This window comes from Phacochoerus africanus, chromosome 16 (assembly GCF_016906955.1).
Source record: "Phacochoerus africanus isolate WHEZ1 chromosome 16, ROS_Pafr_v1, whole genome shotgun sequence".
In the NCBI taxonomy this organism is placed as follows: Eukaryota; Metazoa; Chordata; class Mammalia; order Artiodactyla; family Suidae; genus Phacochoerus; species Phacochoerus africanus.
In genome coordinates this window covers 9,684,412-9,698,227 of record NC_062559.1, presented here as the reverse complement: position 1 = coordinate 9,698,227, position 13,816 = coordinate 9,684,412, and the positions used below count along the sequence as shown (strand labels likewise).

The following is a 13,816-nucleotide window of genomic DNA, read 5'->3' as shown; positions in this document are numbered from 1 at the left end:
CTGCTGAAAAAATACGCAAAACAAATTAGACCACATGTCATGTGTTTACCTTTGGAGAAGGACTTCAGACTTTACTCTCTATTATTTGACTCTTTTACAAAAGTGAAAGTATTCATGAATTGTTTGGGTCATTTTTAAAGACTGAAAACGAAACAAGAAGTTTCGGTGGTTGGTTTTTAAGAGGAGCCATCAAATCTGAGAAGGAATCTTTCTTCAGTCAAAGCCCAGAACAGCAGTAAGAAGAAAGCAAAGGTTTAGTGAGAATACAGTCACACACGTACACAATTTGCTGCTTCTGATAAAAGAAAGCGTGAGGAAACAAACCCCCAAATTAAACAATACTCACCCCCCAAGAGCGAACACAGGCGTCCCCTCCTGAGGGAGGCCGTTCCTAGGGGCTAAGGCATCTCTGAAACCGAGCCCTTGTTCACACAGATGGGCATCTGTGCGTCTCTGCAGGCCGATGACCGCACGCTACGCTGACCAAGGGGCAACACGCGACCCTCACCAAAGAGTCATGTTCCCCCAGCTCATCTACAGTTTGATTTTTAGAAACTCAGAAGTCATCCCTACTGCCCTCAATTCCCCTAGAAAATCACCAAAGTGCCACCAGCTCACAGTTAAGAAGGCCTGACCCCCTCCAGACAGGGGAGAGGACCGGGGTGGGGGTGAGGGATGGTCTCAGAGCAGAGATCCAGGAACCAGAAGGAGCTGGCCCACCTGCTAGTGGACGAATGGCTCCCCCAACTCACCTTGAAAGCTGCAACTCTTCCAGATGTGGTACAAGCAAATCTCATCACTCTCCTCTTGGGGAGCTGTGTTCGGGCACACAGAACCTGTGTCTCTTCTTTCTACAAAGAAACACCGCAGGGATATATCAGGTTCTCCTGACTCTTCAGGTGTGGGATCGGAGTGCAGTTCATGGTACAAAGGAGAGCAGGGGGGATTTATTCATCCTTCTGCTCAAGGCGGAAGTGGGCGAGGCAACCTCACAGAAACCGTACAACATCCGGGATGCAAGTACCCTCAGATGTACAGGTGGACCTCTGCTTTATTCATTTACTTATTTATTTTTGGCTGTTCTCATGGCACGCAGAAGTTCCAGACCAGGGATCGAACTTGCGCCACAGCAGTGACCCAAGCCACGGCGGTGACCACACCGGATCCTTAACCTGCTGAACCCCAGGGACCTCCAGCCCTCTGCTTTTAGGGAAGAACCAGGGAGCCCAAGGCCACACAGCTGTTTGCCAAATCCAAGACATCAAGGCTGGGGGTGAGGGGGAGTGTTTTCTCAGCTGTTGCTGTGCACCCAATTCACCAGGAGACCTGTTTAAAAATACAAGTGCCTGGCCCCGCCGCAGACGGGCTCAGTCAGAACCATCAAGCTGTGGAATCCAGGACACTTGGTTAACGGGGGGAACCCCTAACCCACACATTGAGGTAGCTTAAGACGCCTTCTGTATCAACGGCTGTGATGACCCCAAAGAACAAGTGAAGGCTGCATTTTATAAGTGAGATTTGATTCCAACTGCAAACACCTGTCAATGAACTAACAGAACTGGGTACCAGCACCAAGGAAAAAGAACAATAAGTGGAAAGCCTGCAACTCAAAATGAAACCAAATTTAATTATAAAAATTTTAACATAATAAGGGTATGCAAGTGCTTTCAAAGCTGACCCTTACTAGCAGTGTTTCAATGAGTCATTGCCTAAGAATCACATTTATGCCCACCCTGACTGCCGCCTGAGAGAGAAGCAGAGAAAACTCATCAGCAAGCCCTTCCTGGTTACTACCACCTGTCGTTGTGTTATTCATCCCCCCTTTCCGTTTTATAGGCCCCTCAGACATCAACATGCTGGACCTCAAAACCCACATCTGGGGGGCCTTAGAGACTACCTCCCTCCCCCCACCAAAGGGCAGGTATCCCCCTTCCCTCTCTAATAAGTCCATAGTCCGACTGACACTCAACATAAATCTATTTAAAGCAAAACCTGTCTCCTTCTGGGTTTCCTACTGTTGAAGGAAATTAACAAAAATAATTGAAGAAAATATAAAGGAAGAACATATGGCAACAACAATTTTCAAATATAAAAATCAGATAAAGGAGTTCCCGTCATGGCTCAGTGGTTAACAAATCTGACTAGGAACCATGAGGTTGCAGGTTCGATCCCTGGCCTTGCTCAGTAGGTTAAGGATCCAGCGTTGCTGTGAGCTGTGGCGCAGGTTGCAGATGCGGCTCGGATCCTAAGTTGCTGTGGCTCTGGCGTAGGCCGGTGGCTATGGCTCCGATTCGACCCCTAGCTCGGGAACCTCCATATGCCGTGGGAGCAGCCCAAGAAATAGTAAAAAAAAAAAAAAAAAATCAGATAAAGATTAGAGTGATAAGTTGGCTTGCTGACTGTCCGGGCACTGTTATTTTAGGAAGTGGTCTATTAACAAATCTGAGCTTATCACTACAGCTAAGTCAGGGGAAGCCATGTCCCACAGCTACCAAGGTATAACCAGGGCCCAGGATAGAGGCCAGAACATAGCAAGGACTCAGATTTGTTCAAAGAAAAAATGGATCATCAGAATGGCCAGGCAACAGCAGATACTGTGACATCCAAAGGGGATTAAGGCATCGTGGCCTCCCTAAGGGACGATGGTGTTACAGGTACTCAATAAATGCTTATTAAGGGAGTTCCCATCGAGGCTCAGCAGAAACGAATCTGACTAGTGTCCATGAAGATGCAGGTGCGATCCCTGGCCTCACACAGTGGGTCAAGGATCCGGCAGCTGTAGCTCTGATTCGACCCCTAGCCTGGGAACTTCCATATGCTGCACCTGCAGCCCTAAAAAGCAAAAAAAAAAAAAAAGAAAAGAAAAGAAAGAAACAAAGAAAGAGAAAATGCTTATTAAATAAACAATCTCTGCTCAAAAGGCTCCCATCTGCCTGTCACCAAACCTGATAGTCTTCTTAAAAAAAAAAGTGTCCTGGCAGGCTCATTCATTCAGTAACTGTCTGCATGCCCACTGTGGCCAGGCACCATTAGAGATGAGCAGCGAACAAAGTGAATTCACAATGACTTAAAAATCTCATTTATTCATGTCAAGAAGAGAGTAAATTAAAATATGCTTCACTGACTCTTTTTTTTTTTTTTTTTTTGCTGTGTCACGGCATGTGGAGGTTCCCAGGCCAGGGACTGAACCTACGCTATAGCTGCAGTAACCTGAGCCACTGTGTGATAACACTGGATTCTTAACCAGCCAGGCCACAAGGTAACTCCCATTCACTCGTTTAAAAAAAAAAATTCAGGCGTTCCTGTTGTGGCTCAGCAGTTAATGAACCCAACTAGCATCTATGAGGATGTGGGTTGGATCCCTGGCCTTGCTCAGTGGGTTAAGGATCTGGCGTTGCCATGAGCTGTGGCAGACACAGCTCAGATAGCACTTTGCTGTGGCTGTGGTGTAGGCCGGCAGCTGTAACTCCAATTCGATCCCTAGCCTGGGAACCTCCATATGCCACGGGTGCGGCCACAAAAACGACAAAAAAAAAAAAAATCCTTAACAGAACACAAGGCAAAGGATGGCCCTAGAGCTGTACAGCATGGTGTTCTTAATTTTGGGGTCCCTCACTGGAAGGCAAGTTTCCGGGGGGGGGACAGAGGGAAACTGGGGTGAAGAGAAGCAGCACCTCCTGAGTCTGTGCAGCAGGCCCAGAGGGAATTCACCCGCTGTCAGCACTCACAGGCATTTGTTTAGACCGTCTTGCTTGTTTCCATTCATCTTCGCAACCCCACTGTCTAGGAAGGGACGGCCAACTGCATTTTACTAGAAGTGGCCCAGACTCGCCCAAGGTCGCACATTCCATTTAGGGGCAGCTGGAATCCAGGGGCTCCAGCCCAGACCTTACCGGAGGAGCCCTGTGACCGTGAGGGAGGAGGCGGTACTCTGACGAGGGCCGAGCTCTTATTCTTGATGTCGTGAGCGTTTCTGTAGATGGAGGGCAGCCTGCTCACCAGGTCTGACCTCATGCCCAACTTCTCCAGTTTTTCCAGGTTCTCAGGGTTAGAGAAATCATGGGATCGCTTACAGCCAGTGCCAAACTTGCATTTGCCCTGTGAAAAATACTGGCAAACATGGAGTTTGATGCATTGCTTTTTAAAGGAACAAGAGCCGTAGGGTCCATCTCCTTTGTTGTAATGAAGGCAGATCTGTTAATAGAGGAGGAAGAGACAGCAGCTTAGAAAGGCCTCACAGGAGTTCCCATTGTGGCTCTGCAGCAAAGAACCCGACTAGTATCCATGAGGATGCAGGTTGGATCCCTGGCCTCTCTCAGTGGGTTAAGGATCCGGTGTTGCCCTGAGCTGTGGTGTAAGCTGGCAGCTGTGGCTCCAATTCAACCCCTAGCCTAGGAACGTCTATATGTTGGGGGTGCAGCCCTGAAAAGACAAAAAAAAAAGGAAAGACCTCACAACACCAGCTCCTTACTGACCAGTTTCCTGGTCAGAAGACATTCCTCTGGAGACCTAGCCGAGGCTGTGAGCCCATCGTCTACAGGGGTCAGACAGCTCTGAGGGCACCCTCACTCTAGATGGACAGCCGCTGGCACATGCCCTTGGCTAAACAGGCCCTGAGCGAACTGCAGGCTGCTCAAAACAAGCCCCTCCCCGGGAGAATCCAAAGCACTTCCAATGGATCAGGGCTGCCTTCTTCACCTAAGGCAACATTTTAAAGCAACTCACATGCAGCCTCCTGAACCCTTACCTGCCACCTACGACCTCCCTCCTCTGATTCACCAACTGTCCTAACCCAGGGCCCAGTTCTCCCCACTTCTTCTTTTCTCCAATTCAGGGTCAAATACAGCCCTTTCACTTCTCAGCGAAGTTAGGGGTTGCCCTAGGTCACACAGCGTCTCGTACATCTGGCACAGACAAGGTCTGCTGAACCGGGTTGTTGGTAAAGCTGGCACTTGAACTGGAATCTTCTTTCTCCTCTGTGTTCCACAGGCCTGGAGATGGGAACCAAGCCAGAGACCACCAAAGGTCCTCCCCCCCCACTCAATTCACAGGCATTACAATGAACAGAGGGCTGCAAAAGCCAGACCTCGATCAGTAGGGACCCCCTTCTGGGGATGGAAGCCCCAAGGGAAAAGGTCAGAGAGGCCTGGGCCCTAACCCTGATTCTGCCATTTACAAGGTGCCCGACTGTGGAGACTCTGTTTTTAAATTCCCCTGATGGGAGTAATGCCACCTACCTCGCTAGGCTACTGTGGGAACGGAATGAGAAATACACGAAGCCCCCAATTGGTCACCTGATAATAAGAGGACCAGCCTGAGAGCAGAGGTCCTGGCAGGAAAGCCACACTGGCCCCGAGGTTTTGGTCCTGGCCCCTGAGTGCTGGCACTGTGTCCTGAGCCACCCAGGTCTCCCTGCAGGCAGCACCCAGGGGTCAGTGGGGTCCCTGGCCTCTCTTCTGCCAGAATGTTTCCCTGTCTTCCAACGCCTGGCCTCTCCCCGTCCCGTCCAGAGGCCCATGCCCTCCTGGCACTCACCTCGGGCAAGAGCAGGGGGTCGTTCTGGAGCAAGAGCACGGTGAGCTCACTGAAGCTGAGGTGGTCCACGCCCTGAGTCTTCAGCACGCTCATGTTGTGATCAGACATCAAGCTGTGACCATTCCTACACTCCTTCCTGCAGAGGAGCAGAGCTGGCGTGGCAGCTGAAACGTCTCCCTGGAACCCTCCTGCTCAAGTCCTAACCACCCCCTAGCCCCGCACCTCGGAACTGACTGTATTTGCAGTCTTTCCCCAAAAGGTGATTAAGTTCAAATGAGGTTACTGGGGAGCCCAATCCAGCCTAACAGGCGTCCTTATAAGTAAAGGGGATCAGAAATAAAAACAAGAACAAATGGGACCTAATCAAACAAGTTTTGCACAGCAAAGCGAACCATTAAAAAAAAAGAAAAGAAAAGACAACCTACAGAACAGGAGAAAAGAGTTGCAAACAATGCCACTGACAAGAGCCTAATCTCCAAAATATACAAACAACTCATACAACCCAACAACAATGAACAACCCAATCGAAAAATGAGCAGAAGACCTGAATAGACATTTCTCCGAAGACATACGGATGGCCAGGAGGCGCATGAAAAGACGTTCAACATCACTAATTATTAGAGAAATGCACATTAAAACTACAAGGAGGTACCACCTCACGCCAGTCAGAACGGCCATCATTAGTCAGTCTATAAATAACAAATGCTGGACAGGGGGTGGAGAGAAGGGAACCCTCCTGCACTGTGGGTGGGAATGTACATGGTACAAGCACTATGGAAAACAGTCTGGAGGTTCCTCAGAAACCTAAATAGAGAACTACCATATATGATCCAGCAATCCTACTCTTGGGCATCTATCTAGACAAAACTATAATTAAAAAAGATACAGGAGTTCACACTGTAGCTCAGAGGGTTAAGAACCCAATGCTGTCTCTCTGAGCATACAGGTTGGATCCCTGGCCTTGCTCAGTGGGTTAAGGATCCGGCACTGCCGGAGGCTGCGGCATAGGTGGTAGATGCAGCTCAGATCTTGCGTTGCTGTGGCTGTGGGGTAGGCCTGCAACTGCAGCTCTGATTCAACTCCTAGCCTAGGAACTTCCATATGCCGCAGATGTGGCCATTAAAAAAAAAAAAAAAGATACAGGCACCCCAATGTTCATTGCAGCACTATTCACAATAGCCAAGACATGGAAACAAACTAAGTATCCATCAATAGATGAATGGTTTAAGAAGATACGGTACATACACACAATGAAATACTACTCAGCCATAAGGAAGAACGAAATGCCATTTGCAGCAACATGGATGCAACTGGAGAGTCTCATACTAAAGAGAAGTCAGTCAGAAAGAGAAAGACAAAACCCATACGATATTACTTATATGCGGAATCTAAAATATGGCACAAAGAACCCATCTACAGCACAGATTCACAGACTTAAAGAACAGAAGTGTGGTTGCCAAGAGGGAGGGAGGAGGGAGTGAGATGGACAGGGAGTTTGGGGTTAGTTGATGCAAACTATTCCATTTAGAATGGATTAAGTAATGAGCTCCTACTGTACAGCACAGGGAACTATTCCAGTCTCTTGGGATAGACCACGATGGAAGATAATATAAGGAAGGGAATATATATGTGTATCTATCTATCTATATGTATGATTGGGTCACTTTGCACAAATTGGCACAACATTGTAAATCAACTATAATTTTAAAATTCAACTTAAGTAAAATATAGCACAAATGAACCAATCTACAAAACAGAAATGGACTCACAGACATAGAGGACAGACTGTGGTCGCGGAGGGGGAGAGAGCAGGATGGACTGGAATTTCCGGGTTAGTAGATGCAAACTATTCCATTTAGAATGGCTAAGCAATGAGGTTCCACTGTATAGCACAGGGAACTATATCCAATCTCCTGGGATAGACCATCATGGAAAATACAATAAAAAATAATGTGTATACATACAAATATGTATGACTGAGTCACTGTGCTGTGTAGCAGAAATTGGCACATTATAAATCAACTATAGTTGAATAAAAAAAGGCAGCTAACTGTAAAATCAATATAAAAATCATTATAACCATCTCTCAGAAAAACAATAAAAGCCAGCAAAACTAAAATTTTTACTTTTAATGTAACATAGGGGAAGAAATATTTTTCCTCTACCCATTTTAAGTTTTCAGCTGGAGCTTTGTAACAAAAGACAGGTTAACAAGGGAAAAAAAGCACGGAAATTTAGTTAATATGTATTTTAGGTGACACAGGAGCACTCCTAAGAAAATGAAGGCCCTGCAAAGGGGCAAAATCTAAGGGCCTTTGTGTAAGATTGCACAGAGAGGGCCCATGGCTGGAAAGTAACTAAACTTTGTGGATGACTAAATGTTGGTCACGGTTTTTTAAAAAAATAAATAAATAAGATAATATGAAAAAAAGATATGAAAAAAAATATATATATATAAAACTGGGTCACTTTGCTGTAAAGCAGAATTGACAGAACACTGTAAATCATCTATAATAAAAGTTTTTAAAAACTAAGCAAAGGGCATGAGGACACAGAGGGAAGACAATGTGAAGACAGGGAGAAGATGGCATCTACAAGCCAAGGGGAAGAAGATGAAGCTTTTTCTCGGAAGAAACCAACCAGTTGACACCTTGACCTCAGACCTCCAGCCTCCCGAATGGTGACAAAATAAGTTCCTGTTGTGTAAGCCACCCAGTCTTCGGCACCTTGTGACAGCAGCTTGAGCAAACCAGCACGGCTGGGAACGTCAGTCTTTAAGACAATTTTTTCAGCAACAGTTTCTGACATTGTTTAGAAGCACCAGAGAAAACCAGTTATGTCAATGCAACGACAAAGGAAGAGATGGGGCCTTTTGAGTCCTAAACCCAGGGTGCACCTCTCAGCAGGTATTTGATAAAAACGACATGGCCATACCCCAAAGAGTCACAGCATGCCAATCCCTGGGCACTTACTGGCATTTAACACTGGCTGGAGAAATGTGTGTGGATGGCTTGTGGTACGGACACACAGACACACACACACACAGACCTGAGACCCAGCCCTTCTTTCTGTCCCTGCCTCCATTCTTTTGAGCAACAAGCCCCTCTTGGACACTCACCACGAGCCAGGCACTGGCGCCACACCCCAATGCCCCAAAAAAGCCTTCGAATGATCACCCAAGTCAAAAGGACCCAGAGAGTCAGGGAAACAGCCCTGGCTAAACTCGGACACTGCCATACCTATGCTAAGAATCTCACGGGGAAAGTGACCCCTGATCTATCCCAAACCCGCACCTCCCATGGGCTCCCCCATCTCAGTAAAGGGCAACTTCCCCCTTGCACGGCTCAGGCCAAAATCCCTGCAGTCTCCCAGGCCCTCTCCTCCTCTCCAGTGCAGACGCGGCCACAGAGATGATGCCAAACGCCGTGGGAAGCGCGAGGTCAGCTGGGCTCAGGATACATCGGCGCAGAGAGGGGCACTTGGGCCTGACAGAAGTAGAGAAGCCATCAAGGGAGGGTGCTGGGCAGGTGGAAAGCCTGAGCTCAATATTTAGGGTTGAGAAACCAGGCATGGAGGGCAGGGAAGAACATTCTAGACACAGGAGCATGGTCATTGTAACAAGGATGACGATGGCCACTAAATCTCACTGGGCATTTACCAAAAACTAGGGATTACCTCAATGTTTTGTGAGTTAACTCACACGGTCCTCAACAAGCCCATGAGGTGGTGATACTATCCCATTTTGCAGATGTGGGAACTGAGGCTCACATAAAAAGTAACTTGCCCAAGATGACTCAGCTGGCAAGGAGCAGAGCCAAAGAAGAGACAAGGCAGGCTCTTCGGCCCCTAAGCACAGGAGGGAATCAGGGACCTGGGACCCTTCCCAGCTGCCACCAATGAACAAAAAAGCAGCACTGATCCTCTATTCCTGAGACAGGTGACCCCGTGGTTGAGGAAGACGAGCAGCTCCGCACGGAAAGCATAGAAAATACAGCTGCTCTGGGGCCCAGAAATCATCTGAGAAGGACAGTTCAAGAAACTGTCCCATGTAAACCACAAGGGGGAGGGGAAAATAGAAGACGAAAACTCAGAACCATTCAGGCCAGTAAATACCAGGTGTCCAGATTTCCAAGACAAGTGAAATCTGGCCCCAAGTTTTTGGGAATTAGCCTAGTGGGACCGCCATCTTCATCTTACCAACTCCAGGCATTGCGACCCACCAGTGAGCCCCATCATTAGATCCCTCCATCCACCATTTACCGTGTCCCCCTTCCTCTCCAGGTGCTGCTGCTCCTTCCTCCCCAAGGTGCAGCTTCTTCACCAGCCCCTGAAGGCCTGACTGCCCTCAGCTTCCATCCCCAGCCTCTGCCTCCACCTCGGATCACACCCACTCCTGGGGCTGCAGAAATGGCATACACTGCCCACCAACTCCCCAAACCAGCATCTAGGGCCCTGGCGACCCTCTCAAGGATCAGACCTGGGTAGCCACCCCCTGCGTGTGCCTCCAAACAATACCCTCTCCGGCTCTGTCAACAATAACAAAGAAAAGTCATCGCTGAGTCAACAATAATACACATGAGTCATCCCCTCTCGTGTTTTGTCACCTCTCTCATCATCAGCTCCCCATCACTCCCAAATTTCTCACACACACACACATCTGTTCCTCTTAAGGCTGTATCTAGGCCTTGCAGTATTCAAATCTAGGTATTTCTGAGCAGCTGCTTCCCAGGGACCGCATCCCCCCCCCCCGCCCCCCGCAATCCCCGGCCTTTAAGCAGAGCCCTGAGACATGGAGCAGGGGACGTGGACAGAAAGATACCTACCATTCCCAGACCTAGCCCATAAAAACCTCCTACCAGCCCTCTACTCCCTGCTCCTTGTCCCTCATACCCTGACGGCCTTAAGAGCCATAGGTTGAGAAGGACCGAATTCTGTATCTGTCAGCCTGGGTCCCTAAATGACTGCATGGATCTAGCCCCCACCCCAGGCTATTTATTTATTTATTTGCTTTTTAGGGCCGCATCTGCAGCATATGGAAGTTCCCAGGCTAAGGGTCAAATTGGAGCTACAGCTGCTGGCCTACATACTACAGGCACAGCCAACACCAGATCCAAGATGTGTCTGCAACCTACACCAGAGCTCACGGCAACGCCAGAGGCCCAACCCACTGAGCACAGCCAGGGATCAAACCTGCATCCTCATCGACACTAGTCAGATTCGTTTCCACTGCACTACAAGAGGAACTCCCTTTTTTTTTTTTTCAGTCTGACGAAACCTCACTCTTTGACCCAATGTGAGCAAGAAATAATATCTACTGTGTTAAGGCAGAAAAAAAGAAGAAATAATTCTTCTAAGTAAATGGACTAGCTACTTAGAAACAGGGCCATACAGATGCCCATCACATCCTCCTCTGAGTCAGCATCCACACCACTATCTAAGACAGCTTCCTAAAACACACACTTGACAGCTGCTCTCTCCCGCCATCGGAAGGGCCCACACCACCTTCCCGGGAGATCTACGTTCTGTAGCAAAAATCTCGTTAATCTACTCCACAAATCTCAGTGAACACCTGTTAGGTACAGAGCACACAGCTGAGGGCCCGGAGAGGCCAGCCAGGTCAAGACAGCGGTCAACTCCGCCCTTGGAGTTGACATTCTACGGCGGGAGTGGGGGACCATGATGAACGCTCTGGGAAAAGCCAACACAACAGTGTGATGGAGAGGGAGAGGCAGAGAACAGCTCAAAAAGCAAAGATACTCGAGTCGAAGCCTGAAAGATTCCCTGGGCCGAGCAGGAAAGACGGTCCCCTGGGACCGTTCCCCAGGGACACTGTGGGCGATGGTAAGGAGCTTGCAATTTACGCCAACGGCTAAGCAGCCATGGCGGCTTGTAAGCAGGTGAGAGAAGTTTCGAAAGATTCCTTCGGCTGCGGGGTGGAGAAAGCTCCTCCAGCAGCCCTGGAGCTCTGAGCAGGAGCCAGCCACAGCCCCTCTTCTTCTGGAGAACCCTCCCCGCTCCCTTAGCCGACGCTCCCCCGCCCCCACCCTGGTACTGTCACCCCGGGGTGTCCCGCCACGCACTGGGTTCTAAGGCTCTCTGAGACCGAAGGAGCCTAGAGGGCACCGTTCGACGCGAGTCCCACGCACGGGGCCAGGGGTCGAGTAGCTGCTCAATAAACGTTCGCTGAAGGGAATTAAGGGGGAGGGGAGGCCAGGGAACAGCCACCTTCCCATCTCCCGGTGTCCCCGAATTTAAGAAAGGCCGAGACCCAGCTGGGGGCAGAGGCGGCGGGTCCCCGCCCTTCGGCTCCGGCGCGGCGCCTTACCCGTCCCTCGGGAACTTGCACTGGCCGTAGAACACGAACTTGCAGAGGTGCAGCTGCGCACACAGCCCGTCGCAGCTCGGCTTCGGGCCCAGGTGGGCGGCGCACAGGCGCAGCGGCGACGCGGCCAAGACCGTGGTCTCGACGGCCGCCGCGCCCGCCCCGGCCGCCCGCTGCGCCACCACGCAGCGCCCGCACTCCCGCAGCAGCCGGTCCAGGGCATCCCCGCCGACGTCCGGCCGCAAGCGGCGCCGCAGCTCTTCCAGCCCCAAGGAGCCCCCGGCCGCGCACAGCGTCTGGGTCACCTCGCGGAGGAGGGCGGCGGGTGCCATGGCCGTCGAGCCGGGGACTGCAGGGCCGCGGGCGGCTCTCGTGGACACACCGGCTGGAAACGAAACCGAAACCTACGGCTGGAAAGCAAACCGAAAGCTCCGGCGGCTCCGGGGAAAACAGAACCCGGCCGCCTCGCCACGCCCCCGGCCCGCAGCTGAGCCGGGCTCGGCGCCTTCCAGCCGCGGGTCGCCCGGCTGCGCGCTAGGCCTCTCGCCCCGTCGGAAGCCCGTGGCAGCTGCTCGGCGTCCGAGGAGTGCTCGAGGGGGTCCCTCCGAGCGGCGAAGGAACGAGGCCCCGCTGCCTCGCTTCGCGCTGCTCGAGGCGCCTTCGCCGGGCCGAGGGGGGTGGGGCCGCCCCGGGCGTCGGGAAATAACGCGGCCGGCGGATCCCGCACCTCCGCGCCCGGCGCTGGGGCGGAGCGGCCGGGACGCCCGCCTGCGGACGGCCCGCAACGTCGCAGAAGCCAAATCCGGTTTCCTGGTCACTCGCGGAAACGGGGGCGACGAGCAGGGGTCCGTCCCCCCTCCCCGCCCCCCGCCCCGCGCCAGGGGAAGGCAGTCACTCGGAGCTGCGAGACGGGCTGCGGGGCTCCTTCCTCCACTTCAGCGCCGGCAGCGAATCCCCTTTGAAAAAGAAGTCCCTTTCTCCCCACCCCCGCTGAATAAAGATGGACTCTTAAAGGCCTGCGGGGGCCTGGCGACGCTCACGGGGGTCGCAGGTAGAACTGTGAAGTGTTGAGAACGTTATCCGGGAATAGTTATTAAAATACTGAGCGTGCGTGACCTTTGGCCCAGCAGCCTTTCTTCTGAGAATCTTCTAGAAGTCAGAGGAACAGTAAATAAGTCAGGTGCAGAAGCGTCTGTATGGAGGAGGTAGGGTAGTGGGAGCAACGCGGTTGGTGGGTTTCCGGGCTATTACTCAGGTCTAAGGAGCATGCGTTGAACCCGTCTTCCGACCTGGAAGGACCTCCATGTTGTGAAGTGGAAAAAGCAAGCTGCATAAAAATGTCTGAATTGATAGGAAGGGGAGAGTCCCAGTTGTGTGTGACTGAATCCGACTAGTACCCACAAGGACCAAGGTCGGATCCCTGGCCTCGCTCAGCGGGTTGAAGATCCGGCGTTGCCGTGAGCTGCGGCGTAGGTCGCAGACGCGGCTCCGATGTGGCAGTTGCTGTGGGGCTGGTGTAGGTCGGCGGCTGTAGCTCCAATTAGGCCCCTAGCCTGGGAACCTCCTCATGATGCCTGTGCGGCCCTAAAAAAGGCAAAAAAAAAATCTATTTGTAATATTACGAATATGCAAAAATCTATTAAGTGTATGTGAGAAGAGTAGATCGTAATGAGAACAAATAAAAGTAAATTAATTAGGGCATGGGATGAGGGACAATTTTTTCTCTTGGATTTTATTTTAAAATTTTTTTCATGTGTAAAAAATAATCTTTAATAAAATTTAATTTAATTTAATAAAATTTTTCATTTAAATTTTTAATCCTTTCTCACAGCAGTGACCATGCTGGGTCCTTAACCCACTGAGCCACAGAAGACCTCCTAAATTTTTCATTTTAATGGTGGTCTTAATATGGTTTTGAAATAATAGGACATTCTGCATAAAGAAAAAAAGGGTGTTGTT

The 13,816-nt window shown here is 50.5% G+C and overlaps 1 protein-coding gene across 1 annotated transcript in view; it reads right to left on the bottom strand.

Moving 5' to 3' along the window:
• The window catches only part of PARP12 (poly(ADP-ribose) polymerase family member 12), a 40,648-nt gene extending 28,046 nt beyond the window's left edge, over window positions 1-12,602 (bottom strand). Inside the window, exons 1-4 of the mRNA XM_047762909.1 lie at window positions 11,861-12,602; window positions 5,536-5,671; window positions 3,894-4,194; window positions 753-851 (exon numbers count right to left, since the gene is read on the bottom strand). Of these exons, the coding sequence (XP_047618865.1) occupies window positions 753-851; window positions 3,894-4,194; window positions 5,536-5,671; window positions 11,861-12,189 (865 nt within the window). The 5' untranslated portion in view covers window positions 12,190-12,602. The remainder of the gene's footprint in view (window positions 1-752; window positions 852-3,893; window positions 4,195-5,535; window positions 5,672-11,860) is intronic.
• Window positions 12,603-13,816: the final 1,214 nt, after the last annotated feature.